General features: G+C 39.6%; 1 protein-coding gene across 1 annotated transcript; it reads right to left on the bottom strand.

Annotated features, from left to right (window-relative positions):
- Positions 1-2237: 2237 nt before the first annotated feature.
- LOC128015519 (BTB/POZ domain-containing protein 8-like) lies at positions 2238-10790 on the bottom strand. The gene is made up of 7 exons (XM_052599399.1): positions 10307-10790; positions 9287-9349; positions 7809-8391; positions 6894-6981; positions 6669-6790; positions 4681-6561; positions 2238-3151 (listed from the first exon to the last, which is right to left on the bottom strand). Exons 3-7 carry the CDS (start codon positions 8266-8268, stop codon positions 2616-2618), a joined length of 3087 nt encoding a protein of 1028 aa, XP_052455359.1. The 5' UTR covers positions 8269-8391; positions 9287-9349; positions 10307-10790; the 3' UTR covers positions 2238-2615.
- Between the last annotated feature and the right edge of the window lie 3861 nt (positions 10791-14651).

The raw sequence follows: 14651 nt of genomic DNA on the forward strand, positions 1-14651 counted from the left end.
ACACACACACACACACACACACACACATATACATATATATATATATATATATATATATATATATATATATATATATATATATATATATATAAATATACCCACTGTATGTGATAGAACACACTTGGACACACTCGTTATATGACCAAATATCAGAATAATTTCCTTAAAATAAAATACCATACTGTATGATGACTTTAATATTGTTGTTAATATATAAATTTCTATTCATTTCGAACCCCCACTTGACTCTTCAGCTGAACACTGGGAGTATTATACCACCACAAATGAGATCTACTGATTATAGAAAGAAAAAAAGAAAAAAACGAATTTTGACTCAGGGCCTCAGGCTTGTGCTTCCTTGCATAATAATAATAAAAAAAAACCTTCCTTCTTTGATCATTTGATTATATCAAGTTGTAGTTAAAAGTAGACATACAAGGCAAAATATTCTGAGATGTTGTATATCATCTTGGAGTTTTAAACTGATACCGACAAATCTAAACTGCCATGTGTCAAATAATGACAAGGGTGCATATGGTGTCAATATAAAATTCTAAGATAGACACTTAATCACTATCAACATCAAAGTTGAAATGAGGTTCACAGGGAGAAGTTGGAAGATTTATGGGCTGGTTACTATTTTACCATTTGGTAACTTTATGAAGGCCTTTGTGGCCTTTATGAAGGCATTCCTGTCTCTCACAGGAAATGAGGAATAAATAAGGATGTCCACTTTATACTTTTCCAGCTCTGAACTTCTCATGAAAAGGCTCGACCTTCACTATGTCTTCAGTGCATCTGCTTCAGACTGAATTCCTCCTGACTGCAAAACTATGCGGACTCCAGAAACTTCACTTGCAATTACAAAGACAAATGAGTTTAGCCGAATGCCAGTGGGTGTTGCAGTCCTGAAGAGGATTACTTAGTTTTACCTGAGAACAGATGAGCTGTAGATTAAGTAACTTCATAGGGTCTGTCCCCTTGTCATATTAGGTGACATTACATTACACTCAAAGTGTGTTTATCAAGAGAAAATAATTGATAAAAGGTTTATGGATGACATTTCTGTTTCATACAATCAGTGGTATGACCATCTAGCTTTTTAAACTGAAATCCACTGTTACTGAATGATTCCACCAATAATTTCTGCTTTCTTTTTCAACAAGAGCAACATGGGGTATAGGTACTCTTCTGCTGGAAAAAGAACCTTGCATTGCATGGCAAAGTCTCAATGGATCTCCTAGCATAATAACTTACTTTTGATTCATTATACTACATTTAAGCACATGGATCCCCCCCCCCCCAGAAGTAGTGTATAGTCAGAGCATTTCCCCCCAATTTTTTTGTTACAGTCTGGCATTAAGGTCTTTTAGTCTTCAACCGTAAGGAGTAAATATCTCCACTAGGTGGAGACAAAGAAGATCAAGATGAAGAAATCACAGTCCAGTTTCTCCAGCAGTATTTGGCTTAGAAGCAAGTTTGTGCACATCCAGACAAAAGCACATTAACACAAATTTGGTAGGAGACATTCGAGCAAGTCTCACTCTCCTCGTCACACTGACCTGATTATGTTGTGTAATTAACAGTAGAGTGGCAGATCCTGTTTGATGTTCTGTTTATTGTCACCCGGGCCACATTTTTATCTGACATGGTTTGTCACACTGGTACCTCCTTTCTGTAGAAAAAGAAGTGAAGAAGGATTGCAACCTTTTCCACTCTTCTTTTCAAAGATTATGTAGAGAAGGATACAGATTCAAAAAGGTTTGGAGCTGTTGATAATGGAAAACCTTATAGTTTGTTGTAGACTTTCTGGAGATGCAGTATTATGAGGATGGATACAACCAGCAGCGTTCAAACCGGTATAATGTGTGCTTATCATCCTTCTCAAGTCTACAGATTAATGATTTTCCCTTCAGTGCTTCGTGTCACACTCAGCTAATCTGAGCACTGGAGAACATACTGATTCATAGCATGGGCAACCTTTCTTCTGTCCTTAAATTCTACAGTGTCCTTTTCAATGTCCATCTTTGCTAACTGAGGGAAATTGATGCACTTACTGTATACACAACTATTACAAAGGGTGAAAACATTTACTGATGTTTGAGAATTGTCTTATATACTGCATACATTTGACACTCTATGAACCCAAAACACAGCATGGCACTGTTCTTATATAACTCCTTATATAACCAACCAAACTCGTTTGTTTGGTTATCAGTCATGACAAGACCGCAAAATTCAAACAACACAGCTTTTATTGTCTTAAACAATCAATGTAAACCAGAACCACTTACTCTGTACACTCTGTTCAAAATGTTTTGGGAGTGTAATATTTCAGAGACATAAAGAGCAACAAGAAAATGCATTTTTTGGTATTTTACAAAGATTCAAGCAACACCCATCAAGTAAACAACATAACTTAGAAAATAGCCCACATGCAAAACAACTGCACAGAGGTCATTACTCCAATACCCTGACATGTGACTTTGGTTAACGTAAGTGGGAACTGATCTGTCTTTCTCCCCAAAACAAATAAGCACCAAAGAAAGGAAGAAAGGATGCAGTAGTCCAAAGAGTCATATAAAAACACTGGCTGTATTCCAGTCCACAGCCCATTAGTGATGTGTCTCCAGCTCCACGATGGTCCACTCGCCCTGTGGAGATGCAGCATCCTCGGGAGAGAAGCTGGTCACAGTGATGCTGGTGGTGGAGTCCTCCAGTGGAGAAATAAGCTCAGCCCAGCGCTTAAATGTGTCCTTTTCGTGATACAAGTAGTCCTGTTCATTCAAGCTGTCTCGAGACAAGGACAGCGTCTGCTTGATCAAGTACTGTGCAAGGTTTAAATCCTCTGGGACTGAGTTTATGATGCCCAGATTGGATTCTTGGTTAGACAGTAGCTGTCGAAGCAGACTCCAGTCTTTCTCTGCAAACTTACTGTCTTCATTGTCCACTTCCTCTGTATTGTCCTCTGTCTCCACACCTTTACCCTCCTGATGTGCCTCCTGCTGCTGGGGATCATTGCTCCTGTCAGCATCCATGCTTTGTTCAAGGGCTGCTCCCAGGTCCATCTCATAAATGGGAGACAGGGCTTTAGATGGCCGCCGGTCATGTGTGCAGGTTTGAGCCAATGCGTCACAACCATCAAAGTCCCCTAAAAATAATTGACAATACTGCACAATGACCAACTGTTTTATTCTTAAGTGGGCTTAAAAAAAGGAATTTTATTGAAGACGTGTTGTTTCTAGCTTCAAGTGATGTATGTACAAAAACACCCCTAGTGCAACTCTGTCCTCCATGATGTAGTTAAGACAAACTTGAAGTATGAATCCTTTTAAAGATTAAACAGATGAAAAAAAAATATACTTAAGCAGTTAGCACTTTTCACTTATTAATCAAGATTCGATTCATTGACACATGCATTGCAATTCAGCAGATGTGCAAATCCAAAGTTTTCAATGGAGCAACTCTTGACCTTCCATGTCATCAATGGAGCAACTTCTGAATTTAGGAAAAGGATGGACAGCTGCCATAAAGGTGATGCACAGAGGAAAGCCCACACCAAGTCTCTTTTGTTCACAAGTGCTATAACAGTAAAAGGCATGTTTTGCCAGCCACTGTATCTTCAGCATAACTTAAGTTTCATTCAAATATAAAAGATGAATTCTATAGTGTTTTAATTTGTCTTAAAGTCTTAACTTAAAAATACACTGAAAATATAAGGGCCATACTGGCAAAAGAGTGCTTATTGCTTTACTAGGCAAGAAACAGTTTTTGTAAAAAAAAAAAAACCTTTAACAGTGACTGTTATCATGATACTAGTGTGAAAAAAGAGACATGAGGACCTTGAGATTGTTTTTCTAGAAACACAACATACAGGAAAAATGACTAGTTCTACAGAAATCTACAGCATACAAATCTAGAGTTGAGAAAATGGTTATCTACTACAGAACTAAAAAATGGTGTGATATATTGTGACTGAGAAATAAAGAAATATATCAAACAAAAACACAAAAATGGATACAAACATAGATAGAATTTCATAAATGAACAAAATCAATAACAAAACCCAGTATTAGCATGCAAGATTTCCTGGTTTGGTGACTTAACAGACGAAGCCAAACAACATGGTCTCTGCAGAAGGTGTAGTCCTTTATGTGTATTATATTAAAAGGAAACTTAGCTCACTGTATAAATATATATCTTACGGAAAAGTCAACATATTGGTCTATGAGGAAGAAGCTTACTATTCAGTATGGATAATGACAAAACAAAGCAAAAAAATCTACTGAGAAGTGCACTGATACAACTGTGACTGCCCAGCCATGCCACATACCGTAACAGACTTAACCACACACATATATATATTTTACTGTATGCATGTAAACTTGTTAGTTGAGTTATTTAGGGCATAGTGCCTCAGAGAAGGCAGTTTAGTTGTGTGTATCGCTTATTGAAATATTAGATTGCAAAGGATAGAAATTTAAAAAAGGAAGGTGGAAGAGGAGGCAGTAGTGTGCTACTATCGAAATCAATGAGCTGTCAAGCTTTACCCCATTGAAGATGACTGGAAGTCAAAGGAATTGTCTGAAAATTTATGCTGGACGGGTCAGGATGGAAGACTGTGAGTGGGTGTTTCTGAGGCTGCAGTCAGGGGAGATGGGCTCTAACATTATACATTACCTGATGGAGAGTGTGCAGGTGAGCTCACAGTCAGCTGCGGCTCAGGTAAGTCTAGCCACAAGTCAGCTTTTCTGCTGTCTATATGTTTGGACTGGAGATTGCCATATTGTTCCACCAGCCGGAGGTCCAGGTGACTAGGGCGCTCCTGAGCAGGAACATCACTGGCGTCTTTGTCTTGCACAGGGGCATCTGAATGATTGCATGCACTATCCTCCTGTGGAGATCCCCGGGCCTCTGTCAGGAATACCGTGGGTTTGGGCTCCTGTTCATTTTCCTGGTGGTTGGAGATATGGTTACCCCTCACTCCGTTTGTGGTTTGCTGGGAGCAGTAGTCTGTTTGAGAATTGCGAGGTTCACTGTCAAAGACATCGCCATGTGTAAAGGAATGACTTGACTGGTGTGTCACAGTCTGGGCGCCTCCTTCTTCACATCCAAGTTCCTCACACTCATCCACCGAGATTAAAACAGAGCGACGGAAGTTGGAAGCTGAATGGTACTCTGGTTGCTCATTCTCTTGTTCTGCAGGATCTTCAAATGCAAGGTTGACAATACCTTGAAACAGTGGCGGTGGCTCGGCAATTGGGGGAGCCACTCTCCTCGGTAACACCTCAACTTCCGATCTTTCATCTTCAGTCTCCTCTTCCTCTTCTTCTTCTTCTTCTTCAGAGGAGAAAAGCTGGTGGTCTGGGACACCCTTCAAGTTTTTTAATGTAGTGTCCATTTCACAAGGTTCCTCCTCCATTGGCACCTCATCCTTTCTAATCCAAGATCGTGGTCTTTGATGCCCTACCTCTTCTTCACTTGTAGTCTCTACCTCTTGTCCTCTGAACCGTACTTCCACACAAAGTCCAGCCGCACTCTCGTACATCTTGAGCTCCTCAGGTGTGCTGGTGTCACTGCTGCTGCGACCCAGGAAGTCAGGGCAACGCATGGTCCCACACTTTGAAATCCCACGCTCACGGGAACAACAGTCGTCATCCTGCGAGCCACCAGCATCATAATCCTCTGACTGTGGCTTTATGTCATCAGAAGAAGTAGTGGCACTGCCAGTCTCTGACTCTGGGCTAACTTGGGGATGAAGCCTATTCCATGAGTCCTCTAGGTGTGTCTTAATGCTCCCTAGACTGCAAGGTTTATCAAGAGGGAGGTCTGAGTCCTTTGAAGAGTTTAAGGAATTGAGGCTTCGGTCTGGTCCTGTGACATTTGGTGGAATGGCATTGTCTGTGGCCAATTTATTTCTGCTTACCTCACTCGGTCCAGAAATATATGTATGTATATCCGGAGTTACTGATTTAGTCTTCATCTCTTTGCTACTTAATTTACTCACTAGATCACTGCTTTTCTCCATATCTTGAACCTTAGTGGAAGTTGCTGATATAACCTTGGGGACTGCTTCTGGCTGGTCTGGTGAAGCTTGGCTGACTAGTGAATGCTGTTCAAGGGAAGAAACAACTTTGGAACTCTCCAGAGAAGATGTAAACAGTTGCTTGCTTCTCGTCTCACCATCAACAGAAGCTGGATTCAACTGATGAGTGACCTTTTTTAAGTCTGAATGTTTAGGGCTGGATACCAAATCTTTCACAGCAATGCCTGGCTTTTTAGAGGCAACTGGGGATTGGTTTTTGACTGCCCCTGAGGATTTTAGAGATGATTTTGTTGGAAGTGTATTTGCAGCCTTCTGTTTAGGTCCTGTTTTGTTTGGGGCAGCAGTTGAATGCCTGGAGGAAGACGTGGAAGCTTTGACACTGGGCTTTGATTCAGGAATGGCTTTTGTGGTCTTCTTTGTAGTTGCAGGTTTAGATATATCTTTCTCTACCTCTTTTCTTGGGGAGGCAGGCTTTCTAGAGGTACCAGGTCTGGATGATCCAGGTCTGGATGAAGCTGTTTAAAAGAGGAAACATACACAACTTGAACTTGTTGCTGTTTATTAGTTCCTTCAATTATTAGTTCCTAATTATTATTAGATCTGAAGTCTGAGTATTACTTACCATGGTTCTCTGAAAGGCCTGACACGGTGCTTCTGCTCTTTGGATCTGTGCGGGATGCAGGAATTCCAGGTATTGCACGGCTGGTTATGATAGGTTTAGTCTTGCTTGACTTGTAAGAGGGGCTGTAACAACACGATGAAGAACCAAAGATTATCAGATGGAAGAAAGTGGAGATTGTGGTACAAGTGTGAGGATCCCAGCCTGGTTGTTCACAGAACAACTCACCTGCTAGTCTTGTCAGTGTCCGTTTTTTGAGCAGGTTTGGTCAGAGGAGATTTTGTTGTTGCCTTGGCTTGAAGTTTTGACCTGAGACCTACAATTTAAAAGGATTATAGAGCTTTTACAACAAGACAACATTTTAATAAATGGCATTGCATGTTGACAATACAGAATATAGTTACTAAAAAGTATTTAAAGCTAATAATTTAAAACATTTTGTCTAATGTATAGCCCATTAATCTAATTAAACAGAGCATTATCCATCACAATCCTGATCTCAACACACACACACACACACACACAAAAAGATTTGTGATATTTGTTGTACCTTTTTGTAAACTGGTATGTGTCCTGCAGAACTTCTGTGCGATCTTATCCTTAAGAACTGTCCAGCAAGGTAACAGCCATGTACAAATTTAGTAGTGCTAAGCAGCTTAATGACGAGCTAACTCTGGCATACCCTGCTAAAACCTACTCTGCTGAGCAAAGACTCTCCGAGTGATGCCAGCTAATGAGCAGGGAAAAGTGGAGAGCTATCTACACTTTTATCAGGATTTCAAGATTCAGAATTTTCTCACCCTCTCAACTGCAGTTCATTCCTTCTCTCCCCATCCTTCCTTTTCTCTTCTAATTACCTAACATTTATTGAAGCACAGATCATACTATTAAATTAACTTTTACTTACAGGGACAGAAGAGTAAACCTGAGTGGGTTATCTCAAATATAAGGAGCTAATCTGAGAAACCGAGGATATCTACTTGACTTACACAGATTTAAAAGTTCTTTCAGGTCTGATTTTCTGCTCAAACCATTTTACTGGCTCTGGCTTTTCACAGTAAAACAAGGACTAACTTGAGATTTAGTAGAGTTTTATTAAGTGACATGTGGTGTGAAGGTAATTATGAATCAAGTTAAATTTACCTGTCGGGGTACTGTGGCCATTCTTTCTTGGACTCCCAGCACTGTTGTCTGGTGAGGTGCTGCCAGAGTTAGATGGGGTATTCTGAGCATTGCTGGCCGATTCCTGAGGCAGGTCCTTCCCTGACATTGTGTCCCTCTGCACTTTTACTCCTTTAGTCTGGCCTGCCGAGAGATCAGACCCAGCAGAGGAAGACTTTGGCCTTGCTCCTGGGTTTGGCTTCCTGTCCAGCACTGTCTTCCTTGTGGGTGAACCATGGGCACCTGAAGTGGTGGAATTCTCCCGTGGAGCACCACCGGCAGTGCCATTCAACACTGGTTTAACAGTAGACGTAGTCTTGGTTTTAGCTGGCGTTTGAGTTGGCTTAACCTTATCACTTTTACTTCTGAGTGAGGCATTGTTACTAGCTTTTGTTTTCCCAGGAGCCGTGTGAGCTGTTGGCCCTAGAGCATCAGACTTCATGGTGCCTGATGCTGCAGCTACAGATTTTGCAGGGGAAGCACGTGGACCCTGTGATACCTTAATAGAAGGATGAGTAGGGCTATCACATGGAGATGAAGTGCCCAAGAGGCATTTTGTAGGTTTCTGTTGCAGAAGGGAGAGAGACCGAGAGAGAAAGAAAGACTGTGATGGCTTTGCTCATTGTTAATCAGATCAGCAACCCATTTGATACAGTAATCTCAGACATATAAGACTATAGCACAAAACCAGAATCTTTGGATTAAAAGCTAAAAAGCACATTCTTCAAAAAAAGAACAGCTCTTTCCTTAGCCCAAGGTCTCTTTATCCATTTCACCTTGGTCATATATACATATTATTTTTTAAAGCTAAGTAATTTTTTTTTTTTTTTTCAACTGGTCTTGTCAAGCCAGTAGTTCATATCTATATTCTGGCACGAAAACAATTGCATATTAATGTGTCAGAAAGAGAAACATTCACATTTTTTACTTTTTATGGGCTACAAGGCCATCCTTATTGTTGAGCTCTGACAACAGCAGCTTAAAGATTCATAGTGAATACTGTAATACAGATCTTATATGATTGTCATCCTTAAAGAACAGGAGTCTTATAAAGACTAAAAAAAGCGAACAAATATTTACCATCTCTTTAAGGAAATATTTTTTGCCAGTCACTTTATTTATAGTGGTAAACCAATATTGGGTATTTTAATGGCTGATGCTGATATAGATATCTAGAAAGCAGAATGTCTGAAATAATGCAGATAGATACATTTTATAATTTAATGAAAGCAAATAGGACTGTTGAATTTACTTTAAAAAAAAAAATTTTTTTACATAATATTTACTCAATATAATAATTATAATAATAAAAAAAAGAATATAAAAAATATTACTTCTGATTATTATTTGACGCAGACAACCTCAAAATGACTAAATATTGGCTGATTAATCAACCTGGCCAAACTTTCTGTATATAGCCTATCGTTTTTTCACAGTTTAGCAACAGAATAAAAGATTACCTGAGAGCTGGTGAGCACAGGTTTTTTTTCCAAACCGTCTACAGTCTCCTTTATCAAGAGCAGCTGAGAGGGTTGGTGGAGGGAGGAAGAAAGTAAAGGCTAATTTTAGATTACAGACAGCTTCAGTTAAATTATAACATCCACTCATGCATAATCAACATTTGCCAAACATTTCCTCAATCAGACATGTAAATACTTGCAGACTTGCAATCAGTCACAACAACCCCAATCAGTAAAAGTGGCAGTGCAGTTCTGCAGAGAACAACTGATTTCATACTCCTTTAGCGCAGATCTAGCCTTTGATCATCTCACAGCTTATCCAGAGCATTCTTTAAATCAGCATGGAAAGAAACTTTAAAAAAATAACTAAATATCTAAGATTCCTTCTCTGCAATACAACTGAGCTCTGAATTCTCTGCTGTCAACGTCCAAAACCAAATCATAGATCAAATATCTTCGGTGAAAGAATGCAGCTTGAGTTTTTGTGTTTGCTGTTGCACGGTGTTAAGCTTTGCATTTGCATGCCTTTACATATGTGAGGGAAATCAGAATGACAGCACGACCATGACACCCAAAGCAATGCATAATTAATGCGCTAACATATATATTTCCACCTGCAGAATACAACAACACAAAACCCATTGTATCTAATCGTGAACCCAATTCCACAACCCCCTCTGTGTGGAAATGTTTTGATGCAACTGTATTCTAGCTCTCAATGTTCAAAGCATCCGTTCTGATGGTTGTGCTGGTGGACTGACAGGAGCTGGAGGTTATCCATTGGGGTGTCTCTCACTAGCACTGGCTACCCACTATCCATGCAAAAAAAAAAAAATACACTCCCCTCCTCCTCCACACATGAACATGACTGCTGCATGGTTTTGAACACTGAGCCTCTATTGAAAGCTGACCATTTCTTATGTTTTTTCTCTCTTTACCATCTTCCCACATTGTTTACATTTCCAGTCCTCTTTCTTTTTCTATTGCTAGATTCTTACCTTTTCTCCTTCCTCTGCTTACCTGCGAGTATTTATCTGTGTTGTAGTGCGTCCCATCCTTGAGTGTGCCGCACTGCAAAGAAGGACTGAAGCAGGAAGGTCCAGAGCTTTGTGCGCAGCGAACACAGCTCACGTCTGAATGGCTACCGGAGGGACAGAATGAGTGAGAGAGGGTGAGCAAGTCAGTCAGAGAAAAAGAGAGAGAGAAGGAGGGAGGATACAACAGCAGGAGAACAGGAGCGAATCGGCAGCTGCTTCAAAGGCTGGTTGTCTTGGCGACCGATCGCCATTGCCTCCCTCTATCCTTAACAGGATCCTCTCCAGCTAAATGGATAATGTCACTAGCAGACGTCTCTGTTCCCGCCATCTGCACCGAATGTTCATTAAAAAATAACCATCTTTATTCTACTTTCCATCCACAGACCATTTCTCCCCCTGTCCCTCCCCGCTTTCCTCTATAATGGACAAAGAGCCAGATTAGACATGGCCACACCCAGACTCTTGGTCGTTCTCAGATTAATCCATTCTGCCATTTCCCCTGGGATGTGAATTAACTCACAAAAAGACAGGAAGTGACAGAGATGGGCAGAGAGAAATCAAGAAAAACAGAAAATGACAGAATGAGACCAAGCCACGAGAGGTGGAGGTTTTAACCATAACCTTTTCTATTTGTAGTGTCACATTACTTTAATCCAGCCTGGCCACGTACAATATAGGCGAGTTTAAGGATCAAATGAAGTGCCTTATACACACGCCATTAAAGGAGTCATATGATGCAATTTCACGTTTTCCTTTCTCTTTGCAGTGTTACAAGCTGTTTATACATAGATAAGATCCATAAAGTTGCAAAGACTAAAGTCTTAAACCTAAAGAGATATTCTTTATAAAAGTTAAGACTCTTCCACGCCCTCCTAAAACACCTCATTTAAACACGCCCCCACATGTCTACATCACTGTGTGGGAAGATTTGCATAACACCGCCCAAATGTTTACGCAAAGAAAGAAGGCGTAACTTTTATTCTCGCTGTAGTATTATTGCCGTCGCCGCCATGTCGTGGAGACGCTGTGTGTTTCGTTGTGAAAGCAAAACTATTTTGTTTTGGTCTTCCAAAAGAAGACACAACTAGAAATCAGTGGTTATGTTGTATTTACAACACTGTTTACAACAGTTTAACTCAAATATTTGTGTGTGTTTGGAACGCATTTAACAGAGGACTGTTTCCTGAACCTACAATGCTGGCTGTTCTGACTCACAACTTGTAAGTATGTTTTCATATTTAAAGAATTTACACCAAATATAAAAGAATAATGATCTTTTTAGCAACGTCATATGACCCCTTTAAATAGAGAGAATGTTCTCATTCTCATTGATGAAGCACAGAAAATCTATTCCAGTATTTTAATAACTACACCAAAGATGCAGTTAAAGGGTTAGTTCATCGAAAAAATTAACTTTCGATGAACTAACCCTTAAACAGATTAAAATCAACATGAAATAATAATGTAGTGCATGTTATTCCAAATTAAAAAATAAATAAAAATGTTTTAAATTCTTTATGAAAAAGTAATGACTTCAAATCCCACTTAGTTTTACATCAACTTTTACTCCAACCCCCAACCACTATTCTGTATGTCCATTCTTTGAATATCCTATTTCAGTTGTAGGTAAGTCCGATTACAAAAGTTAAAACATTATGTAAATGTATGTACATGTACTGTTAATATGGAAGTAACCGTCTTTTAGTATGCAAATCAATACAAAAGATGTAAATGATTAATCAGATCTGCTTTATATTGACTAAAATAGAACAGGCAGTTCTGATCCGGATTGCTTAATAAAACAATGTTTGAATGAAAATCTGTGTAACCATATAATAAAATACTGCATACAGGAATAGTTACGGATGAAAGAGTTTTATTCCACTGCATAAGAGATATAAATAATAAGAGGTATTCCATTGCATTCCGTGTCTAATTTCTGACAAACAGCGAACTGGAAGTCATTCACTTCTGATGGGGAGTAGTATGGGAGCTGTGTGAAGTTCTGACCTTATGCGTATTCAGAATTTTCGGATCAGAGGTTTGTGTGCATTCAAATATTTAAACTTTTGTTGCTAGACCACATATGACCGTCTGACTAGATGTGATGTTTTAAAATCCAAACTATGAGTGCAATGTGAAAACAACTGATATTTTTGCAATTAAATAGGGTTTCTTTTAAACACTGTTTCTGTAAAATAAATAATCATATTCAAAATAAAAATTTGATAAATATTTGCGGAAACCTAAAATGCTTTTCTTTCAAAAGAATTAGCCCTTTCCGTTGTTTTGTGTGGATATAGGACGCCGTCTTGTTTGGATCAATAAAAATAAATGATTCATTCACTAAATGATCTGTGTTGTAATTAAATGCCGGCTTGTAGTGTTCTGTTTCTTAGTTTACCTTCACTTCCACCTGATTGGCTTGATCTTCTGTGATAGAGTCTACCTCAGTCGGGTCACCACTCAGTCGGTTCACAGCAGTAAAGAGGTCACAGCAGTTGTCCACAGTGACACACTTCCGCACGGCTATGCACACCTTCCTCAGTAGTGCAGGGTCACGTGTGAACTCCTCTCTCTGCAACGGGACGCGTCTGACTGTCATAGCTGACCAGACATCTTATATCTCGTGCCTAAACATCGTCGACTGGTCGTACCCTTTGGAGATCGTGGAAGGCAGCGGTGTGTGTGACCTGGGGCAGGTGTGTAACAATCATCTGCAGACACTCTTCTTGCAGTTCACTAGCCAGACTCAGCACCTGCTTGGCCCATTTTACCTCCGGCAGGCTGCCAATCAGCTGCTCGCCCCAGATGCTACACTCTGCACCGTCTGAAACACATCACAATATTACACACATATACTCTGCACCATCTGGAAAAACATCATCATAAACACTGTCTCATTCATAGAATCCATCTTCCCCGCTTCCTCTGACACATGCTGCTTGCACTGTGAGTGACTGCAAATTTCCTAGTGTAATCCAATTTGCTTCAGCAGTGGTTTACATCAAGGCTGGAAATCAGGAGGGGGAAACCCAGTGTTATACAACCACACTTGGCCGGCTGCAGCTGCTGAAGTTCTGGGTCTGAGTGTCTGTGTGTGTGCGTGAGAGAGACATTTATGGGCTGCCAGACTATGGGTTCAGTGAATGAGCTTTTTAGGCGTTTAACGCGCACACACCACTCAATCAAGTCCTCTAATTGCTCTTTAGTCAATAGCCATCCTCAAAACAGAGGCCAAGGCTCATCTCAACAATGTCTTATTGTATAGGATGCAGACAAAATCGGAAGGACAGTAAGGAATGAAGGGAAATATAGGTTGTCTATGCTGTTTCCCACTAAAAATAATTGCATGTAAACATACTGAATAATTCGGTATAATTAGATCTGTATTGAAAACTAAGTCAAAGGAAAGTCCCCACCATGGTCCATGATAGAAAACATCTGGTTTCCAATGCCAAATTTAAACTGCTCTAACCTTCTAAATGTGAACTATATGAGGCATTTAGGTATTAAAAACATTAATATTATGAGTTTCTTTAAAGCTGCTTTGAAATTGTGTGTATTGTGAAAAGTTCTACACAAATAAAATGTTATTTCTGGAAGAGTTGTCCAAATGATCTAAGTTAGTAACACTAGGGCAGCAGGTTCAGCTGGCTCTGGACTGAAAGTGCCGTGCTGATCTTCTACCATCAGATCATTGATGCTGTACTTAGAGCTTCTCAACCAGCGAAGGCAGCACCAAAATATCACAGAAACAACACACACGCACACTTTCTATCTCTGAGGCACTGGAAAAAAAATCCCGACCTACATTTACACACTTCTCTGAGCCGCTTTACCACAGTGGGCTGAGTTTAGAGCAAAGGGAAGTCAATGACAGAGTTGACTAATTAAGAAATGGAGATGGTGGTAAATTATTAACCTGTTAAATGTCACCCGTATATGGGACGCCTACGCTGACTATACTATATTACAATCAAATTTAATCTAATCTTGACAAACTATATATCGTTGGAAAGGTCTAAGACTCCCAAATATATATTATACCATATTTTTGTTAAAAATTATGTAGGAAAAGTAATAGATCAATTTATGACAAGAGTGCACCCTCAGAAATCTACATTACAAAAGGAGCTTTGACCTTTGATTAAAAAAAAGACTTCCTCGTTGCCTTTTTCTCTATCACATTTTAGAAATCATCAGAAGTTATATATCACTTGAAAACATAAAATCTCAAAATTCATCCTTCAAAACCCATTTTTTAAATCAGACATTGCATTACCATGTAAATGGCACATCAAAATCATGTTACAAAATGTTTTCAG

Source organism: Carassius gibelio, chromosome A6 (genome assembly GCF_023724105.1).
Source record: "Carassius gibelio isolate Cgi1373 ecotype wild population from Czech Republic chromosome A6, carGib1.2-hapl.c, whole genome shotgun sequence".
In the NCBI taxonomy this organism is placed as follows: Eukaryota; Metazoa; Chordata; class Actinopteri; order Cypriniformes; family Cyprinidae; genus Carassius; species Carassius gibelio.

What these genes read in the sequence shown, in the direction of transcription:
- LOC128015519 (XM_052599399.1), bottom strand. Translation starts at nt 8,268, where the DNA reads ATGAAGTCTGATGCTCTAGGGCCAACAGCTCACACGGCTCCTGGGAAA. An exon ending in TGGCCACAGTACCCCGACAG is followed by an intron (nt 6,982 to 7,808) that starts GTAAATTTAACT and finishes TTTAAATTGTAG; the next exon opens with GTCTCAGGTCAAAACTTCAA. An exon ending in ACCTGCACACTCTCCATCAG is followed by an intron (nt 3,152 to 4,680) that starts GTAATGTATAAT and finishes AATTATTTTTAG; the next exon opens with GGGACTTTGATGGTTGTGAC.